Here is a 22114-nt window from a genome sequence, read left to right as displayed (position 1 = left end):
TGAGTAGCATAGACATCCTGGCTGGTGAATTATACTTAAAGTTATCTATAAAACTACATACAGGGCTGGTGAAATGGCTCAGTGGGTAAGAGCACCCTACTGTTCTTCAAAAGGTCTAGAGTTCAAATCCCAGCAACCACATGGTGGCTCACAACCATCCATAACGAGATCTGACTCCCTCTTCTGGAGTGTCTGAAGACAGCTACAGTGTACTTACATATAATAAATAAATAAATAAATCTTTAAAAAAAAAAAAAGAAATTATAAGTACAACTTTAAAAAAAAAACAAACTACATACAGCAAAGACCCACATACTCTTTTCAGAGATTCAGTTTATTGAGCAACAATCAAACATCCCTTACCTGACTGGCTTCTAATGACAAAGCCTCCACCTGTCCTTCAAGCCTCCTTTTATCTTTAAGAATCTGCAACAATTCATCCTGTGGTTCAGCCAAGGAGCTCTCCATGGACACACTAGGGGTCAGAAGTACAAAGTCAAGAGATAAGAACGTAGGAAGGCAGAGGCAGGTGGATTTCTGAGTTCGAGGCCAGCCTGGTCTACAGAGTGAGTTCCAGGACAGTCAGGGCTACATGGAAAAACCCTGTCTCAAACAACAACAACAAAAAAGAGATAAGAACATTACGGTTACTTCTCCTCATCCTTCATCATACTGTACAACGTTTACCTTCCCCTCTGCTTCTCCTGTTTTTTATTTTTGTTTTGCTTTTTAAAAAAGAGTTCTTTTTATGTAGAAAATACATAGGTTGTCTGTGACCTGAATCTATGTAGTCCAGACTGACCCTGAACTGATCCTCCTGCCTCAGCTTCCTGAGTGCTTGGATCATGGGTATGATCCAGCTTTTCCCCAGAGTTTAAATGTAAAACATACAACTTAAAAAGTGAGGTTCATGCCTCCTACAGAAGAGCATGCTCTAGAGACAGGAACTTGTAGATACCCAGAAAGTCTTAAGAGATAGGGCTACACTGCTTTTCATACCATATAAGTGGTTTAGAGCGGACTCTACTTATAAAGAAAGTGACAGAGCTGTATATAGGTGAAAAAAAGCTAATGTAAAGATTGGGGTAAATTAGCAAAGAGACATGGCATAGCAGCAGTCAAGAGCCCAGATTCAAGGCTGCTGTCCTACCTGCTGCAGATGCTGTCTCTACGGCTCCGCACCTCTCCGTTGGCTTCCTGGTTCTGATCTTGGTGCTGGGCTGCTGCAGCCTGTAGTACGTCTTTAATTGAAGGAAACTGGCCCAGGGCCTCAGCAGAAATCTCCTGGCCATCAACCATGTAAGCTGTTCCTGGCATGCCCACGTTCCCCAGGACACCACAGGCCCCTCGGGCAGAGAGGCTGCTGTGTGAGGAACTGTCACTCTCATTTCCATCAGCCTCTGACACACTATCCCCAGTCATGGAGGCACTCTCTACACGGTTATCAGTCTCAGATGATGGGCTAACCTCAGACACAACTGAAGTGCTACTTCTACTTTGTTTCAGGGAACTTCCAACAGCATCAGCAGTAGAACCAAGGCCACCAGAGTCACTTGGATCTTCAGTTCTATAGTCAGCCAGAGACCGAATCTTGCTTGATTTGGAGTTCTTTTTCTCTTTAGAATGTGCCAGCAGCCCTAAGCTGCCTACCTTGGGCCCTCGAGGAACACTGGTACGCAGGAAGGAATATTCTTTTGTCACAGCTACAGTACTGGCCCTTGGCAAATTTTCTGGATTTAACATGAGCTCAGGATCAAGTGTACTAAAAAGTTTCATTTTAGTTGCAGGTTGACTGGACTGAGAAACAAACAAAAGTATAAAAATATGACTAAGATTAGGAAGCAGCATTTTAAAACTGTCATCAAGAAAACATGCACTAATGAACATTCTACCAAAAAGAGTGTGCCAGGCCTTTACAATGTTGGGTGCAGCAAATCTTCTGAAAAATCACCTCAGGTTGCACTGAAAGACTAGACTTGACGATCCCTGGGCCTGAAGCACAGTCTTTAATGGCCAACACTTTAAAATACTTTAAAGGGAGTTACATAGTAAGTTCTTCTCATCCAACTTCCCTGTCTAACTTTCCTGGCTATTGTCCTGGTTAGTTCCTCAGATACAGAGTTTTTTGTTTTGTTTTGTTTTAAAGTTCTGTTGATTTGGATCTACTTTAGGTTTGTAATTATTCAAGAGGTAATGAGCCTCTTTATTCATCTCTGCTTACATATAACTAAGCAAATGCACATGGTATCCTTTCTTGTGGAGTGAGGAGGATGTTGACATAGGGATCTCAAGTCCAGGCTGAGAGAGACCTCATCATCCCCCTACCTCCATCTTGGTCTAGAAACATAACTGTGCCACAACACCCAACCACGTGGAACTCTTGCTCCATTCTTAACACCGTTTATTATCATTTTAATTCCCAGCTATCTTATCATTTTTATTATTGCAAATTCTTTTCCAAGTGATTTTTACAACTGATCATGGCAGTATAATTACTGATTTTTTCCCATTAATGAACTAGAAAAACAAACAGAAAATTTCCAAAAAATTTTTATTCCTAGTAGTGGTTTTTAGTTGATTTCTCATAATCTTCTAAGGTATTATCAACTTGCAAATAACACCAATCCTCCTATTTGTCAGTGTTTTTATCTCTTATCTCACTATACTAGCTAGAAATTCCAAAATGGTCTGAGAGATATTTGAGATAAAGGAAAAATCCAAGCTATGTACATAATTTTCTTTAAAACTTACTTTTCCTTTATGTGCTTAGGTGTTTTGCCTGTCTGCAATTCTGTGCACCATGTGTATGCCTGGTCCCTTGGAGGCCAGAAGAGGGTGTCAGATGTTTTAGATCTAGAGCTACAGAAGGTTATGAGCTGTCTTGTATGTGCTGGGAATCAAACCCAAGTGCTCTGGAAAAGCAACAAGTGCCCTTAACCACTGAGCCATCTCTCCAGCTATAGCATAACTTCCTCTTCCAGGAAAACTTCAACCCTTTCATTTTACCAAATTAATGTAACCCTAGGGTAGGGACACAGGGGATATATCCTAAATGCAGCAGTTAAACATAGAAGCAGTAACTTCTAGAAAAGAACACAAAAGGAAAGGAGACAGAGAAGAATGGAATGCCCAGATGTGGACTGGACAAGCTCTATGTTGTAGAATTCAGAGCTGCTCAGAATTCACACAGAGGAGACAGGAGCCAGGAGACAGTCCAGACTCCAATCCAAGACACTCACCCTTTCCCGATGGCGCTTAACTCGGTACTGCATCAGCTGCTCTTCCAGGCGCTTCCGGGCCTGCAGTCGAACCTGCTCCTCCTTTTCCAAAGGCAATGAAGATGCAGTGGAGCCTGCAAGGGCAATGGCCATTGAGAGGTTAATAAGGAGCAGGGTACAGAAAACCCATTGGTAATCACAGATGTGTTAGCTTGTGAAAAACACACAGCCGCCTATATTCCATGATAATTTCCAGACTGAGAGAAAATTGAGGGCCATAGCCACTGAGCACAGCTAAGAACTGTACTTACAAGTGACACATTGCCAAGATGAGTTAAACACACAGATTATCTCATCTGCTGCAGTAACAAGTCATAACACCATGTAAAAAATCAAGAGCCTATTTAACTGTATTTATTCAGACATTGTCCATTTAATAAACAAAATGGCTGATTCGTCCTGCTGTAGCACTTAATGTAGAGTGAAGACCTAGAAGGCCCTGCTTTGAGGGCCAAGGGCAGGCTACATCTGTTTCCTGACAAATGAGCTCAAATCCAGAACTCATACTCAAGGACAGATATTAAAACACTACTTGTGTGGGGTTGGGAGGGGGTAAAACTTAAAAAGTTATTGTACTTGCAAGCCCAAGGCAGCCACTCTCACCAGGGCTGGGTTTGTGGCTTAATCCTAACAACAGCAGATATGTCTGTGAAACATCAGCAGAGGGCTAAGAGGTCAAAAACCAAATCTAGGTCCTCTGCAAGAGCAACCAATGCTCTTAATTGTTGAGCTCTCTCTCTAGCCCCTAAGATTCCTTTTGTTTTGTTTACAGGGGCCTTGCTAAGTGACACTAAGGCCGAACTCAATTTACAATCCTCTTGCTTCAGTCTTTCACATAGCTAATTACAGGCATATAAATTTCATTTTTAAAGACCATGACCAAAAAAAAAAAAAAATCCAGGTATTCATATAAACATGCAAAGGATCTTGTGATAATCTGGTTTACCAATTTAAGATTAATTCCCTGCCTGTTTGTTGGCCACCCATTGAGAATGACACGGGAGGTCTGTTTGTCAAGGAGTCTGATACCACTGCTAGTACTAGGTGGCAGAAAGTTCCAACATTCAGACATACTTGCACTCCTTAAAGGGAAGCTAAATCGTTAAGAAGCATCCCTCTGCCTCCCCCATTCAGTACAAAATAAGACAGGGCAAGTCAGGGCTGCTCACACAGGAACAGTCAGGCACTGATTCCAAGCAGGAGATGCTGATAGCACAGGGGAGGGGAGAGTCCAGAGGGAATGGATGCTTACACAGTTGCGTTTCTTGCATGGGAAGACTGAGTCTGAGGGACTGCAAAGCTTCTTTTCTAACACTGCCCTCAGCACTAGTTCCCTGAGAGTTCCTTAGGTTGTCATGGAAACCATCCACACCTGTAGAGGCATCAGGTCCCACTGGGCTTGTTGTGGGATCAAGGGACAACTGAAGGTCTGGGATCTGCCCATTCTGACAGATGGCCACCTGGCTGGATCTATCTGGGCTTCCTTCTTCCTTAAAACCTCTGTTTACCTCAACACTGGCATCTGGAAAAAGAGAGAAACTGTGTTAGACACATTATTTGAAACAGTTTAAATCATTTCCAGATATACATACATCTATTTGTAAGTCCCATGAGCATGGCATTTCTGTATTTTATAAGTCTGTTTTCTCTGACTCTCAGGGACGTTGGGGCAAAGCCTCATGTCCTCACCTGTAAGTTAGCTGCATCTTCTACGCTATGACTGCTGTATTTAACTCATGTTTCCTTCCCACTTAAATAAGAAAAATTAAAACCAAAAAACTTTGAAAAGCTATTTTTTAAAGTGTTGTTGGGTGGAGCAGAGGCTTAAAACAAAGTTGATTTTTCTAAATGTGTAGGTGACAGCCGGGCTAATCAGAGTCCAAGCTCACATTTTCAAGGGCTGGTTTCAAAGTAAAGTCAAAATACATTCTCCAAAGAAGTAGAAGTAGATGATCTAATCAGAGTGATTCTGCTAAAGTGAACAGAAGTCAAATTTTGTTTTGGCTGCGTGAGCAAGAGTCAGGTATTATAAAAACCATTTCACAAGCTGGGTGTGGCTGTTCACGCCTCAGTACTCAGGAGATACAAGTAGACAGATCTAGAGTTCATGATCATTCTTTTTTTTTTTTTTTTAAAGATTTATTTATTTATTTATTATATGTAAGTACACTGTAGCTGTCTTCAGACACTCCAGAAGAGAGAATCAGATCTTGTTACAGATGGTTGTGAGCCACCATGTGATTGCTGGGATTTGAACTCTTGACCTTTGGAAGAGCAGTCGGGTGCTCTTACCCACTGAGCCATCTCACCAGCCCTCATGATCATTCTTAACTACATAGCAGGTTTGAGAAAAGCCAGGGCTCCAAGAGACCCTACCTCTAAACATTAAACAAATGTAAAACCCAAGTTTACCCATAAGGACTGTGCTCATGGCCCAACCCAGCTTTCCATACTGCCATTACTGTGCAAAGAACTAAAACACAGTTCTTCCTCAAAAACATAAAGAAAACGTTCTCAAAATTAAGTCAAATTTAGACTTTCTTCTGCCTTCCCCTGGTGGGTAAACCAGTTATCGGTAAGGAGGGAGGGAGGGTCCATCCTGAGGTACTCCCAGGCTCAGTGGCCTAAGATCTCATAGGCACCAATATCAATAGGTACCAAGATATATCCAGAAGGCTCGCAGAAAATTCCCTATTTTTGCTCAGGTCAAGTAAAAACAGGGTTGTTCTTTACAATACAAATTCCTATTAGTCATTAATATTCCTCCTTGAAGATGAAAACTACAAGTAGAGAGTAGAGCACAGAAACCATCAAGACATTTTGCTGTATGACACAGCCCCATACGGTCAACTTTACCAAAGGTCTCTACTTACTAAAAGGTGCAGGGATTGTGGTCCCACACAATCCCTTTACTAAAGGGTGTAGGGATTCTGTACTTCCGATACAAGTTACAAGTGGTTAATACCACCTTCTGATGCATAGATTGATAACCAAAATGAGTTATGAGCAGCATACTACACTTGAACTCTAAAAGTAACGAGATTCAACATGTATGATGACTTTGTTTCTAATCATAAGCTTAAAAATAAATACCATGACAAACAGAAGACAAAGATGGCTAGATCCTCTTACTAGATGATCACTAGGTAGTAGGGACTGAACTCAGGGCTTCATACCCGCCAGATAAGCATTCTACTACTGAGCTACATTCCAGCTCTTTTTACATGCTATATACATCACTTCTTTAAACCCTCACAGAAATCCAATGCATAGGTTCTATGAATCTCACAGAGTGCTAGATCTACGTGGTCACACACATTACTTCTTTTAACCCCCACAACTACCCATGAAAGGAACATTAATCTTCCAAGTGGCTGACCTAAGATGTTGTTCAGTGCAAGAACCCACTGTCTCTCTCAGGCATGAAAACCAGTACCTGCAAGTTAACTACTTGAACATCATTTTATAAGACCTACAAGGCAATTTCTGCTAGAGAACCAGTCGATAATTATCTTTTTATAGTTCATATTGCATTGCTAGCTCCCGACTGCATGGGATATTGGAATCACCTGAGTTATTACTGGTGCACAAAAGAAAAAAAAAAAAAAACAGAGAAACATGACTCAGGAATCCTAGGCTACTCACTAATCAATCAGTCCCAGTTATTCAAAGTTTGGCAACCAATCAACCAAAAAGGTAGAATTCCAAGCACTAACAATAATTCGCCAGCGGAAATCCAGTAGAAGCCTTCCATTATTAGTTCTGCTTCTGGCCATGGCACATCTCCTATTCTGTTGACTACAGACTGTGCTTTATCTAAAATTAGCACCAAATGAAAATATCTGTAAGATGACTAATGAAAAGTTCACGTCCTCCTCCAAAACACTAGCTGACCTCCTCCTCTTCAGAGTGCAGCGCTAGATCCAAGAATGACCTGATGACGTACCCTGAGCTGTATCCTGTTGATCAGGCAGTCGGGCCAGAGAGCCCACAATCTCCAGCGAGGCTTCAGGGCAAGATGAAACATCACTGCTGGACTTGCTTTCCCAGAGGCCATCCTGTTTGGCTGATGCTCCATCCATGGTCAGGGCAGCCCAGACTAAGAAGACTCTGAGGAGCTACAAGTAACTCTGGATTAAGTTTGTTTTTTGCCATTAGCAACAGCTCAGAGCTTCTAAGGAGGATCTTACTCTGTTTTCCATTTTCAGGTTTAATGTCTCATAAATGGCTTGAAGTCAAACCAAGCAACCATGATTCCTGAGAGGACAAAGAGAAAAATGCTCTGTGAAACAATTTGTTAGATTTTAAGTAACAGTTACAAGGCTCTCAATTTGTATAGAAAACAAATGTAGATTTCTGCCCCACAAACAATCCCTGAGTACCTACAACATCCTAGGTTTTGAGGGTAAAATGTCAAACCAGCAACACTTTAGCCCTTTTCTAAGGCATCAGTTTCTCCTGGTGCCAGCTATAAGAAGTTCTACCACCAATGATTCTCCAAGGTTTTTAAAAAGTGCTTGTAATCTGTTGTAGTTGTTCATGTGGCAACTGAGGAACTGAACTTTACATTTTATTTAAGTTTAATTTGAATGTGAATAACCATGTGGCCAGCAGCTCATAAACTAGACAGGCCTAGATGCTCATAAAATACCTGGAAAGACCATGCCCAAGGCCAAAGCTCATACTGTATGCTATTCAACTCAGATCTAGAGGAGTGAAATTTAAAGAGGTGATTACTAAAGGAAGAGGTAATAGTATGCTAAATGGGGATCCTGAAGGAAGATCCAAGGACACACAGAAAGGCAGCTAACTTAGAAAGTGGGCAGAGCAAAAAAAAAAAAAAAAAAAAAAAAAAAAAGCCGGGCGTGGTGGCGCACGCCTTTAACCCCAGCACTCGGGAGGCAGAGGCAGGTGGATTTCTGAGTTCGAGGCCAGCCTGGTCTACAAAGTGAGCTCCGGGACAGCCAGGGCTATACAGAGAAACCCTGTCTCGAAAAACCAAAAAAAAAGAAAGTGGGCAGAGAAAGCATCTCACAGCAGGTAACCATCCACCTTTCCCTATTAGCAAGACCAGTAGTCACTATGGTGGATTAAGTTTAAGAAATTTCATGAGTCTGACAGTTATTAACACTGAAGTGTACTGATGGTATTGCTAACTTATCTCCTTATCAAATGGTCAGACTTAAATATAACCTTCCAAGCACACTGTAGGAATAGTGTTATCTATGCTATTTTTCAGAATAAGCTCCATATTATTCTTTCTGTTCTATGCTTAACATGTTTCATGGCAAAATAACCCACATCCTGAGCTTATAAGTCATGCTGAAGCTGGGTGCAGTGGAACATGCTTTTAATTCTAGCACTCAGGAAACAGAGTCAGGTGGATCTCAGAGTCTGAAGCCAATCTCACCTACACAGTGAGTTACAAGCAAGCCTAGGCTACAAAGACCCTGACTCAAAAAAAAAAAAAAAAAAGAACCAAAACCCTCACAACGAGAAATTAGAGGTGAGAAGCCTGAGGAGCCTGAGAGGATGGTGCTCACTAGCAAGGGGTGATGCTGACTCTTTAGGAGGGCTAGCACGCTGACACCTGTCACTGCAGACACATGGCCTCTGACTCCATCTGTCCTCTGTGACTGATGATTACCTATGAATGAAGGAACTCACCAAGAATAAATTCAGCTTAGCCTATCAACTTAGCCAATGACTTACAGGTCTAGTATAGGATAAACACAAAAGGTGTGCAGGCAAAGAGTCCCAGAGATAATGTGCCTTAGAGGCAGTGCCAATGCACATAACTTAGACTGTTATGAGACAAACATTAGCCAAGAATACTCAAGTTCCACTGATTTAAATTTGCTGACAAATGCATCAGGTTGTTAGAAGCTAGAGACCACGGCATATTCGCCTCTTAATTCCCCTTACTCTGAGTTTGTGCTGAGCAAGACATCTGATTCCTAAGCAGTCCTTCCTCCTTTCAGAGATGGATGGAATGGTACAGCCCTCCAGAACAGAGGACTCCCCAGCTACAACTGCCTCTGCTTAATTCACCCAGATGGCTCCTGATCACAATCAGCTAGCTCCTCCTGAAGTCAATCTACAGATGAAATTTCTGGACTGTGCCAGGAGTTAGGCTTCTGACAGCAGTCCTTCCTGAACTGCAGTAAACTGGCATTTACTGTCTAACCTCAGTCTTCTTTGAATTTGGGTAGGCATGATTCAACCATACAGGGTCTCATTACCTCAGTCTGCTGACAAAGGCAAATTTCTAGACACCAAGGAAGATGAGACAGCTAGCATGGGGGTGTGGACACACACACACCCTGTTTTTGGTAATACACACCACATTTGTGATTTTTTTTTTAAAACAGATCATTTTCATTATTGTTATCTTTTTCTTTTGTTTGGTCAATTTGGCTCTGTTTGTGTGTATGCATTTGCACATCTTTAGGTGCCATTCATGTTGTTTTTCAAGACAGTAGCTTTCTGACCTGGAATTCATCACTAGGAATACGCTGGCTGGCCAGTAAGCCCCAGAGATCTGAGTGTTTTCACCTCCCCAGTGTTGAAGTTACAAGTGTACACTATCATGCCTCACTTTCTTACATGAGCTTTGGCGAATGATCAAAATCAAGTCTCACAAGCACTTTTGTGACTGAGCCATCTCTGCCAGCTCAATCTGTTTGTTTTGGGTTGGGATTTAAGGCTCAATATATGGCCCAGGATAGTCTCCAACTCATGGTGACTCTCCTGCTTCCACCTCTGAATGCTAGCCTTATAGTCATGTACCACTTCACGCAGTTTATAGTTTTATTTTTAACCATTTTTCCTCCCATTTCTGGATGGCAAAGCAAAGCTATCACTGAGGAATTCCCAAGATATACCTAACTTTAGCAGTTCACCCAGATTTTGCATTAAGAGACCATCTAAGGTGCAACAGGCTTCCAGCTTTCCCAGCAGTTCACAAACAGGATCCACAAACAACAGCTACCCCATTACTGAGGTTATCATCAACTAGACAGGACGCACAGGCAAAGATAAAACAGGGCTGGCTTCCTGAAGATGTCTGGTTGGTGCTGCACTATTGAACAACAGCAAACAGCATTCTATGTAAGTGAAAACCAAAGGCCAGCCTCAGGTACAGCAAGGACATAATTCACATGCTTTGAGTTAAACACGTTTGCCTCAAATCCTGTTTTTCCATTTGGCTGTAAGACCTTGTTAGGTAGATTTCTGAGCCACTCTTAGCTTATTTCCTCATCAATAAAAACACAGAGAAAATAAAGCCGGGCATGGTGGATCACGCCTTTAATCCCAGCACTCGGGAGGCAGAGGCAGGTGGATTTCTGAGTTCGAGGCCAGCCTGGTCTACAGAGTGAGTTCCAGGACAGCCAGGGCTATACAGAGAAACCCTGTCTCGAAAAACAAAACAAAACAAAACACAGAGAAAATAAATACAAAAATTTTGCTAGGATTGACTACAATAAGATATAGGGTCTCTGCTAAACAAGTGTAATTAATTCTCCTTTCAACAGCTGTTGAAAGAGCCAAATTGCAGTTATATTCTCACTTGAGAGAGAAAAAAAAAAAACACTACTTAAAGCAATTGGCCAAAACCCAGCTATTTTTAAATCTGAGCAACTTTCATTTCTTCTGTTTCCTTTCTTTTATAAGAAATAGGGAAGAAACAAGATTTTCCAGATTTGTGTCTGTGTTCATACGCACAGTTGTGTGGAGGGCAGAGGACAACTGAAGAGTGGATGCTTTCCTTCCACCACAGGGCTCCCAGGGAACTCAGGTCATCAGACTCTATAACATTCAACCACTCAGAAGTCTTTCCGATCTGCTTTTGGATTTTTTAGACAGAATATTGCTATGTAGCATGGGCCTCAAGCTGGCTGAGGTCTTCCTGTCTTGACTTCCCAAGAGCTGGTATAACAGACATGTGCCACCCTATCCAGGCTTTTCCTTTTCTTTCCATTCAAGGTACACTGTATCTGAGTCATTAACGGACTATAAAAGTCAGGCGGCATTTGTAAATGGTTTACAGTGTCCTACTGACAATAAAATACAAACTTCTTAGCCTCGACCGGAGACCACTTTAATTGGGTTCCTACTTATGTCTGTACCCCTCACATGCTGTGTCTTTTTTCATTATCTGGCTATATCATGCATCCAGAAGTACAACTGACTCTCCATAGGGTCTCTACACTTCTTGTTCACTTTTCTTGAGACATTCCTCTCAATAATTTTGCACAAACGATTCTTGTCATGGAGGCCTGTCTTGACTCAAAGGTAAACTCTTCCGAAGGTTGCACAAACCTAATCCTCTCAACTGTTTTGAGTTGTCAGTATACCTCCACCAGAAAGTGATGAAAACAGAGACCAAAACACTACTGTATCCTGGGACCTTTTACAAACAGGGCCTCTTTTTCTATAAACATTCAGTAAGCGCCCGTGGGAAGGTGGTAAGCTGTTCGCCTAGCTCTCTCTGGTCACTGACTCCACTGACCATGTTCAGCAAACACCTCTGAGCACCAGAATCAAAACAACCTAAGTCCCCCACGCACTGTACGACTTGCCACCATGTCACGTTCGTCATCAACTGCAAAAGGAGCAGACTTCAAACACGCTGACCCAACCAAGCAGCAGTAGCAACGCTCTCAGGGCAGACCGCATTCCGTGGGTGCAGAAGCAGTCTCTGCATTTACTGACAACCCAGCTGCGAGGCAGGTTTCCAACCCCACGGAGTAAAAGCAAAAACTGACTTGAGCTGACCGCGGCTGACCCAAAGTCTGCGCGACCCTCACCGGACTCTGCATCCGCCTTGCCCCTGTACGCCTCTCTGGGCGCGGCCAGGGTTGCCCCAACAGTTCCTCCACGGTCCTCTGCCACAAGGTCCCGACCCTCCTCAGTAATAGCCCCCAAAACCCTCACCGGTTCCGGCCCAACCCTGCGGCTCCGGTAGGACGTGGCTGTGCAAGGGGCGGGGCGCAACAGGGTACCAGTCTCGGGCAACCCCCCGGAAACAAACGGTCCGCGAGGTCTTCGTTCCGGAAGAGAGGCTGCCCTCAGCGGCCAGTAGCCACTTTCAAATTGGGGTTGGTATGGATCTCCGGACAGATTGAGATATCCTTCAGAAAGTGGACTTAAAATTTTGTGTGCCTTCCCTTCAGAGGAACAACTTCCAGCCTAAGAGACGAAATCAGGACAACCCTCCCCCCCCCCCCAAAAAAAGAAAAACGCTTCCGGTGGTAGTGACGTTGGACTCGCCACGCTCCCGCCCCTCGCGGCCTTCTGACTGGTGGGTATGACGATCCACGTGGCCACGCCCCCGGGGCGTGGCTTCCCCGCCAGACACCGCCTCCACCACAGTTCTGACAACTTGTTCCTAAGTGTTTGTCAGTCTTGTTTGTATTATTGCCAGTGTTATACATGGCCGGACACTGCGCCACGCGACTGCATTGCCAGCCACGAGGAAGTCTGACAAGTATCACAAGCTCGAGGACTGACTGGACTATAAAGTGGGACTTGTCTTAAAAGGTAAAAAGACGTCTGCGGTGTAGTTCAGAACTCTTGGGTTCAGTCTCTAGTATGTGAAGATAGGAAAGGAGAGGAAGTTCTCACAACACAATATTAAACTATTGCCACTGCTACATGGGGAAAATGCTAAGTATACATTTTGTTTTCAGTGCTCGAGATTGTATCCTGGGCCTTGAACATGTCTAGTAACCTCCCCACCTCCAAGCTACATTTCCAACCCCAAATAAAAATGACCAAAGCTTTACAAAGATATAATTTACATGCTGTAAAGTTTGCTCCTGTTTACGATTTTATCATTATTTCTGTTTCTGAGTGTCCTTGCCTGTACATTTCATACCAATAGGGTTCATATACTGTATAGCTTTGAGTTCTTTTTCAAATTGTATCCATGTTGTACATCTTTTAGTGCTTCGTTCTTATTGCTAATATCCTATTGTTTGGATATTTCCCTTTTGTTTCTGCTCATCAGTCAATGAACAAATTTGAAGGGTCTTGAGGTAGACAAAAGGACTGACAGGGTCCCAGCTTTATATGTCCAGGGGTTGATGGGGGAACCTGCTGTATCTACTGAGGACTGTTGTGTGCCAAGGACTTTGCCAGATGCTGTCTGCTTTCAGGAAACTTACTTCTTGGAGGGAAATAGTAAAAAACAGACATACAAGAGAGTAGATGATGTCAGAGCTGAATAAAGAGACAGGTGGGTAGACATTCTGCAATCTTATGGATTATTGAGAAAGGACCTCTCTGAACCTGGTGAGTGGCTCAGCAAGCAAGGTCACTTGCAGCATAAGACTGGCAATTTGAAGCTTATATAGTGGTGGAAGAAGTGAACCAACTCTACAAGTTGGCCTCTAATCTCAACGTGTGCACTTTAATACACTCACCATATATATTTACACATATCACATACATACACAATAATAATTTTTTAAAAAAAATGTAGAGACATCTCATCAATCTGAGTCAATTTCTAAAGAAAACATAGCTGTGGAAAGATGCTTCAAACCTGCCCGAGAGGTTTGAGCATGATGAAGATCTAGGAGAGTGTTAAATACGAGTAGCACGAGGAGGGGAGATCGGTGTGAGCCTAGAGAATGGCCACATAGGGTCTGTGACAATGGAAAGGCAGATCTTTCAAAGATGTCAAAGGCTACAGTGATCAGAGTTAAGTACTGGCTCAGGCACAAACTCTGGCTGTGGGAACAGAGCTCATTCTTGTCACGTAGAATGCAGTTGCTCTTCGAGAGAAGAAGGATGATGCCTGGGTTTTGACCCGAGTCACAAGGTCATAAAATTTTCTGAGATGCTGAAGACCATGAAGGCGGGCTTTCATGGTATGTGTGGGTGGTGTGACAGCATCTACTTTGGAGTTTCAAGAAACTTTGAGATGTCAGAAAGACAAGTCATACACTATCCAGTCACAGGCATAAGGATATTGCATACTTCAGGGAGCTTCTGGAGTCTGTTACTCTCAGAGAGGACAATCTTTTGTGCAGTGTACGGAAGCTTCACCTGTCAATAAAAGATTGATAGCCTATGAGCTTAGGCAGGAAATAGGGAGGTGGAAGTTCCTGTAAAGAGAGAGGATCTGGAAGAGAGTCTAAGGCTTGGGAGAAATTTTCCTGGAACTCTTGATGATTGTCTCATGAACCCTGAGGAGAGATAAACAAGCCATGTCACAGGACTTGGAATAGAACAAATGGGTTAAGTTATGAGTTAGTTGGGGAACAGGTCCAAGCTTTTGGTCTAGGCATTTATTCATATATAACTCAGTCTCAGTTGTGATTTTGGGGAACTTGAGCGCCGGGTGAAAAGGCCCGTGGTAACAGTAGACTAGGAAGTGTTTTAAGTCCCAGTGTTTATTCCCTTTGACTTTAATATAAGCTACGGGGCTATATGTTCTGTGACATTTACACTAATGTCTGTTTAATGGTCCAAAGTGCTCAGGAGCAGGAGGTAGTCCTGCTATAGATCACCTGAGCTTACTTCATGTGGCTAAGTATATCTGTTGAGTCTGTAAGACTGGCCTCTCCTACTTTATGGGCCTAGCTTGAGGAATTCTCATTTCTTGAGGAGAAACCCAGCCCATTTATACAGCCCTGACAGTGTATAAACATTAACTGGTGTGCATACAAAATTTGAGGGGAGCCAGAGAAAAGACGAAGCCAGAGAACCCTCAGGGGTTCCTCCATCAACCCCCACTTGGAGTTGGGTCCACACTGGACTTCTGTGGTTTTTTGTTTTGTTTTGTTTGTTTTTTGATTTTTCGAGACAAGGTTTCTCTGTGTAGCCCTGGCTGTCCTGGAACTCACTTTGTAGACCAGGCTGGCCTCGAACTCAGAAATTCGCCTGCCTCTGCCTCCGGAGGGCTGGGACTAAAGGCATGCGCCACCACGCCCGGCTGGTGTTCTTTTTACTAAGTTTCAGTTTCCTACTTCTGAGCTTCTGGTGGCAACTTTATGGGTCTGTTACCTGGGCCCCACTAGAGCCATGTGAGGCCATCCTGGTTACCACTCTCTCTTAGGCTGCCAGACCAACGCAGGGTAAGCTGTCAGCAGGGTCCCCTCAACTAGCAGAAACCCACTTTGAACTCCCAGCTACACCTCTGAGTTAGCTGTCTTTGAGACAAACACCAGTTCCAGGGTAGGGAAGCCTGCTACAATACTGGTCTGACCATTCCCTATCACCCCTCACCTACAGTATCAAGTAACTAAGATGAGTAAGACTGAAGATTGAATCAGCGTTTTGTAATTGGAAGTAGGGGCTCCTTTGTTTTAAGCCAGTTTTCTCAGTTGTCATTGGGTGTCTGGCCTAATGAAGTTGTACTGGGGGCAGCCTGGTTCCTTGAGCACCCCCATGACCCTTTTCTGGCTTGTGCTTGGAATCGTACAGGGGCAGGAAGGGGTCCTTCTGATAGCAAAAGGAATGACACAACAACTGGCAAGGCAGAGATGCAGGCCAAGCTGACCACAAGGATCAAGAGCTACAGAGAAAACAGGCTGTGTCAATTCTGTGAGGAACCCTGCACACCCTACAGGTGATAACAGGCAGCAAGGCAACTCCAGATTATTGGCTTTTTTGGGCAGAGTGGTTCAACTTCATTATCGGCTTGACTGGATTTGAGGTCACCTAGGAGACACAGGTCTGGGTGTGTCTGAGGTTGTTTAACTGAGGAGAACAACCCAAAGTGTAGGCTGCACCACCCCTGGGCTGGATCCTCAACAGGAACAGAATACAGAGAAGGGGGAGCCACAGCGTTCATTTCTCTCTGCTTTCTGACTGCAGAGTCAATGTGACGGGTCACTTGCAGCTTCACATGCCTTTCCCACAACCATGGACTAAACTTTCCAACTAGAAACCAAAATAAGCCCTTTCTTATCTCACATACCAACAAGTCACTAATGGGGAATCTAGAGAAAGGAAGCTATAAAGAACTGCCTGGGTCCCACAAACCTGCTCAAATTCTACCCAGGAATGTTCGCCAGGGCTCAAAGCTCCCTTATGCTAGAGCCGGACATGTTCTTTCTGCCATGTGTTCATCAGAAATTCTGTGGAATCCCTTCAGCCCCTCTGAGGTGACTCTTGGACATTATGCTTTTTTCTTTCTTTCTTTCTTTCTTTCTTTCTTTCTTTCTTTCTTTCTTTCTTTCTTTCTTTCTTTCTTTCTTTCTTTCTTTTTTTTTGAGACAGGGTTTCTCTGTGTAGCTCTGGCTGTCCTGGAACTCACTCTGTAGACCAGGCTGGCCTCAAAGACATTATGCTTTCTTTTTTTTTTTTTTTTTTTTTGGTTTTCCGAGACAGGGTTTCTCTATGTAGTCCTGGCTGTCCTGGAACTCACTTTGTATTATAGACCAGGCTGGCCTCGAACTCAGAAATCCGCCTGCCTCTGCCTCCGGAGTGCTGGGAATAAAGGCATGCGCCACCACGCCCGGCTGACATTATGCTTTCTTAAAGATCTGGGGATTAAGTGATTCCCAAAAGCTTGATGCCCTGGCGCTGCTGCCCCAGGTGCTTTCCTTTGTTTCCTGTGGACCTGCGTACAGGGCCAGGGGTTAAATACCAAGCACCAGAGTTTAAGGTGTAGTTAACACATTCAACACTGCCCAGGTCTGAAAATAAAGACAGTCTTGTGCCATGTTCAGAGACGCTCAGGATGTAAGCTCAAACATCCCGTTTGCTCAGCTCTAGACGTTATCTGCTGGTGAAGCCACCAGATTGACCAGCAGGCAATAAAGTAACTATTGAGAGTAGTGAACGCTTAGTGCGGTGAAGACTCAGTGGTGCCTGACTGCATTAGCATGTCGCATGTAGCACGTGGCGCCTCGCACAGGAGTACAACACAAGAAGAGAAACAAACACAGCTCATTTATTAGAATCAAAAAAAGAACCATCTCCCACAAACACAGAGTACTGCCTCTCAGTCTGTATCAAGAGCAAGACAACAGTTGAAAATTTTTTTCCTGAGAAGCAAAAAGTTACCAGTTTTCAAACAAATATAACAGGTGATTTCAATAAAAGATAAAAAAGTTTTAAAAAACCTAAAAACAAAATTTCAAGTATTATTCCAGATGACATGGCAAACCTAATGTACCAGATGAGGGCTTGGAAAGCAAAGGCCCTGTCAGTCTGGAGCCATCTGGAGTTTCAGCAGGGAGTTGCTCTCAGGGACTGGAGGGCTAAGGGCTCAGCCAGCCCTGGGTCGAGGACCTGGACACTCAAGACTTCCTTCCCAGGATTAGCAGTTTCGGACAGTTGATAATTTTTTTTAAATAAACAGAAACATATGCTCATTCTTCCAAATATGAGGCTATTCCTAATTTTAGTCAATTTGTAAATTATAAATTATAGTATTTGTGCTACAGTTTTTAATATTTAAATCTTATTAGAAGATAAGCACCAAACTTATTAAAATAAAAAATATACAAAAGGCTGTGTCTTTCCAGACAGGAGACTATCCTATGTACCCCTGGAGGCTGTAAACGTATGCTTCCTTTCCTTCCGGAGAATGCGTCTGACACAGCTGACAACTTTTCCTATGAGCTTCCCATTTTAACCATAGTCAAGGTACAAGGTAGAAAAGATACAAAAGTACAAACCTGCACTGTCACTGCCTCAGCACACAGGAGGGAGAGCGGTCCAGTGGGAGGGAGGGAGAACTCAGTCTACTGATCCTCTTACACCGACTAGAAGGCTGGTGTGGCCAGGAGGCCTCCCAGGTTACTGGGGCACGTGGTGTGTGTGTCACTGACGATGACGCTCCACAAAGGGAAAATCCACACCCCAGTGCCTGACCAGAACCCCCAGTGCTGCGTAGGGAAAACTGTAAAAATGCCCTTCAAGTGTTTGTATGGGGCCTTTTAAAAAACATTGCCTCCTGTGCTCTGTAACTGTTTCACGTGTCTCTTCCAATATTCAGTTCTTGAACCTTGTTTGCTCACAGATGTGATTGAATTTCCTGCAGAGAGAGAAAACATCAAAGACTATTCAAACTGTGAAACTGCACACTGTAATTGCCCCATGAGAATGTGTGAATCATGTGAGCTCACTCAATAATGTTTATGCTTAAAAAAAGATTGTGTTCTTTAAAAATTTAAATTTATGTGTATTTATATGTACCTGTATGAGTATATGCCATGTGTGCAGAGGTGACCAGGGTGGCCAGAAGAGGGAATCAAATCCCCCGGAGCTAAAATTACAGATGGTTGTGTGCTATTTGACATGGGTGCTGGGAGCCAAACTAAGTTGTCTGGAAGAACTGCAAGTGCTTTTAACCACTGTGCCATCTCTCCAGCTCCACTAAGTATTTCTTCTTTTTCTCTTTTTAAATTTTAAAATAAAAATAAAAACACTATGATAATTTATCATAGAACAAGAGCTGTGCCCCCTTAGTGTGTTCCTTTGCCTGCACTTTAGCCAGCAAGGTGGAGACAGGTCCTGAGGTAACGGAGGCCACTCTCCCCTCTCCACAGACCAGGAGCAACATTGGAGATGATGCAGAAAGTGGCATCTGTCTTTGCTACTCACATCCATACAGCAATGAACAAAGGAGAACAGGTGATCAAATGTTCCCCCACCCTTTTTCTAAATTTATTTTTATTATTTTTAGTGGTAGGTATATGTCTGTTTGGAGGTATGCACACCTGCATGTGGGTTCTTGAGGAGGCTACCAATGTCTAATCCTCTGACAAGAGAGGAATAGGTGGTTACTAATGCCCAGTGTGGGTGCTGGGAACTGAACTCAGATCCTCTGCAAGAGCAGCATGCACTCTTTTGTTTGTTTGCTTGCTTGTATTTTTGTGTTTTCAGGACAGAGTTTCTCTGTGCAGCCCTGGCTGTCCTGGAATTCACTCTGTAGACCAGGCTGGTCTGAATTCACAGAGATCCACCTCTGCCACCTGAGTGCCTTCAGATGAAGATGTAGAACTCTCAGTTCCTCCTGCACCATGTCTGCTTGGATGCTGCCTTGTTACTGCCTTCATGATAATGGACTGAACCTCTGAACCTGTAAGCCAGCCCCAATTAAATGCTGCCTTGGACATAGCATCTCTTCACAGCAGTAAAAACCTAAGACAGGTGTGGTTAAGTTACAACACAACCTCCACTCACACAAGATGAAGAAAAACCCAGGTATTACTCTATCACACAAATTGGGCCAGTAATTGGGAGACATGTGCTTAGCCCACAGCTGCTGGCCCAGAGAGAGCTGGCACTAGAATCTGCCTGTGGGCTCTGGAGGCTGTCAGTCGAGGCATAATGTGACTCATCCACAAAGACACAGATGAAAGACAGAGGAGGACACTTGCAGAGAAGCGGTTTAAGAAACACCGTAACAGAAGCACAATTTCTACTTGAAAACACTATTTTACATACTGCATGATTTTATAGAAGTATAAGGATTAAATTAGCATACGTATGTGTATTTGGGGGATGGAGTAGGATTCTGAGAACTGAAGCCAGAACTTTGCATTTCTACTACTGAAGTATACCTAAAGTTCCCAAATCAGTGCATCTTTTAAGCATATAACTTATATTACTCTTGTCTTCACAAGCCCTAAGCCTGAAAGACTTGCAGTTGACCCACACATTCCCCAGCCTCACTCACATTGCATGGTGAGCCTTCACCTGAGTGCGACAGTTACGGCCCCAGTAGCAGTCAGGACGGGATGTTACAGTCACTGGAAAAGAGAAATGCATGTCTACATCAGATGGCATCATATTCCTTTCATGTAGCTAAAGGAATCTGTGTGTGTGTGTTCATGTATGTTCATACAGGTGCAAATGTGTGGGTAGAAATGTATGTGTAGAGGTCAATGTTGGGCGTCATCTCCCTTGATTTTTTTGAGACAAGGTCTTTCACTCGCCTGGGACTTGCCACCTAGGCAAACCTAGGGATCTGCTTGGTTTTGTCCCTAGTTCTAGAATTACAAACACGAGATGCTACACCTGGCTTCTGGCAGTTGCTGCAGTTTCTGCCCTATAGTTCATGCTAGCCTTGAACTCAGAGACCCACCTGCCTATACCTCCCAAGTACTGGGATTAAAGGTGTGTGTTACCACCAGCCAGCCTTCTTTGTTTTTAAAATAGGTTTACTTATTTTATGTGTACTAATGCTTTGCCTGCATATACATACGTATACTGTGTATGTGTTTGAAAAGGTGTCAGATAAGTTGCCACGTAGGTTCTTGGAACTGAACCTGGGACCTCTGTAAGACCCACATAACCCTTTTTTTACAAATAAAACATGAGGACTGAACTCAGGTCTTCATACCAGTACAGCAAGCCCTTTACTAAGCTCTCATGCTAACTTCCATCTTATCTCTTCTTATGATCAGTTTTCATAGCCCATGCCAAGATTGTCAGACAAGAAAAACAAATCTATCTGAAAACCAAGTGAAGGAAATGATGCTGCTCCAGTGGTATCTATAATGTCTTTATTTGTCTTGACCAACTCTGAGAAGCAAGTTCGAGCTCAACCATGCTGTGTGTCTGACTTCTGCTAAGTGTGGAGCATCATGCCATCCCAAGTGCCTGTTAGAACTGAGTGGTGACACCAATACAGACAGAAATGGTTCGCGGGCTCCTTACCTGGCAACTCAGAAGCAGGAATGTTCTGACGATACTGGTAGGTCAGCTCTCGGAAGCTACGCAGACCACAGCAGTAACACAGCACAGTATTTCCAGTGATTCTGTAATCTGGGGGAACACAGCCATATCTGGACACAGCCATTTATCAAGCAATGTCATTTTCTAACACCAAAATAGACACACTTCAAACTAGTAGGAAACTAACACATCAACTCAATAGGTTAGACATTTGGAAAATAATCCCAAAACCAATCTAAATACCAATTTAGCTGGATTTTTATTTATTTTTATTTTATCAGTGTTTATGTGCATTAATGTCTGGGCATCATATGTGTGCAGTAGGTGCAAAGATGGATCCTCTGGCACCAGAGTTACAGATAGTCATGAGCCACCATGTAGGCGCTGGGAACCCTGGTCCTCTCCAAGAGCAACGCATGCTCACAGCTACTAAAATAATCACCCGTGGATTAAAATTTTAAATATTTAAAAATCCCCCCAAAAGTTTTAAGATTGGAGAGAGTATTCTCTTGTGCTAAAGTAAATTAAATTAGTAATTCCTTATCTGAAATACATGGGTCAGAGGTATTTAATATGGTTAATTATTCCTTATCTAGAACATGTAGGTCACTGGTATTCTGGCTTAGATTGATTTTTCAGATTTGAACATATTTGCGTTTATGTTCCCAAGGATTAAAATAAATTGTGTGTATAAGTGTTTTGCCTGTATGTACCACATGTGTAGTCAGTACTTGCAGAAGTCAGAAGGCATTGAATTCCATTGAAATGGAATTATGGATAGCTGTAAACCATTATGTGGGTTTGAGGAACCAAACTTGGATCCTTTGTAAGAACAGCCAGTACTCTTAATTGCTGGGTCATCTCTCCAGCTTCCCTACATCGTTTTTGAGATAGGACCAGGCTGATATTGAACTCAGATAGATCTACCTGCCTGTTTCCCCAGTACTGAAATTAAGGATGTGTGGCGCCATCCCTGGTGATTTGTATGTAATGAGAACTGGAGGATGAAATTCTCACCACAGAATCATTCACATTTTCTACACATCTCACACATATTGCCTGAAGGTGATTTAATACAGTGACCCTCACTACAGGTCTGGCATAGATACGAGTTTTCTTGTGGTGTCCTGTCTTTGGCACTCTATCAGTTACAGTGCTGAAGGCATTTTCAAATTTGGGATGCTAAACCT

The 22114-nt window shown here is 43.2% G+C and overlaps 2 protein-coding genes and 1 long non-coding RNA gene across 21 annotated transcripts in view; 1 reads left to right on the top strand and 2 right to left on the bottom strand.

Moving 5' to 3' along the window:
• Positions 1-12281, bottom strand: part of Golga3 (golgi autoantigen, golgin subfamily a, 3) — a 49614-nt gene extending 37333 nt beyond the window's left edge. The window contains exons 1-6 of one of the 5 annotated variants that reach the window (NM_001347389.2): positions 12216-12281; positions 7225-7535; positions 4531-4800; positions 3240-3352; positions 1151-1797; positions 364-475 (exon numbers count right to left, since the gene is read on the bottom strand). In NM_001347389.2, the coding sequence (NP_001334318.1) occupies positions 364-475; positions 1151-1797; positions 3240-3352; positions 4531-4800; positions 7225-7360 (1278 nt within the window). In that variant the 5' untranslated portion in view covers positions 7361-7535; positions 12216-12281. Of the gene's footprint in view, positions 1-363; positions 476-1150; positions 1798-3239; positions 3353-4530; positions 4801-7224; positions 7536-12046 lie in introns of all 5 variants that reach the window. The other 4 variants (NM_008146.4, XM_030254534.1, XM_006534961.4 and 1 more) reach the window with 4 other exon arrangements.
• Positions 12282-12633: 352 nt separating this feature from the next.
• Gm15787 (predicted gene 15787) lies at positions 12634-21630 on the top strand. Of its 2 annotated transcripts, none has more exons than NR_040431.1 (3): positions 12634-12821; positions 18791-18875; positions 20654-21630. It is a non-coding gene; the product is annotated as a predicted gene 15787 (long non-coding RNA). The 2 variants fall into 2 exon arrangements; NR_040430.1 differs by lacking the exon at positions 18791-18875 and adding an exon at positions 15714-15858.
• Chfr (checkpoint with forkhead and ring finger domains) overlaps positions 17165-22114 on the bottom strand; it is a 36219-nt gene continuing 31269 nt past the window's right edge. For 8 of the 14 annotated variants that reach the window (XR_001784679.1, XM_030254418.1, XM_011249445.2 and 5 more), the window contains 3 exons: positions 20907-21014; positions 19924-19996; positions 17166-18276 (listed from right to left, as the gene is read on the bottom strand). Coding sequence is in view for 12 of the 14 variants with exons in the window: in XM_030254418.1 (XP_030110278.1) it covers positions 18234-18276; positions 19924-19996; positions 20907-21014 (224 nt within the window). In the remaining 2 variants the exon portion in view is untranslated. Of the gene's footprint in view, positions 18277-19923; positions 19997-20906; positions 21015-22114 lie in introns of all 14 variants that reach the window. The other 6 variants (NM_001289580.1, NM_001289579.1, NM_001289577.1 and 3 more) reach the window with 2 other exon arrangements.

Source organism: Mus musculus, chromosome 5 (genome assembly GCF_000001635.26).
Source record: "Mus musculus strain C57BL/6J chromosome 5, GRCm38.p6 C57BL/6J".
Taxonomy (NCBI): Eukaryota; Metazoa; Chordata; class Mammalia; order Rodentia; family Muridae; genus Mus; species Mus musculus.
This window is presented reverse-complemented; position numbering and strand designations above follow the sequence as displayed.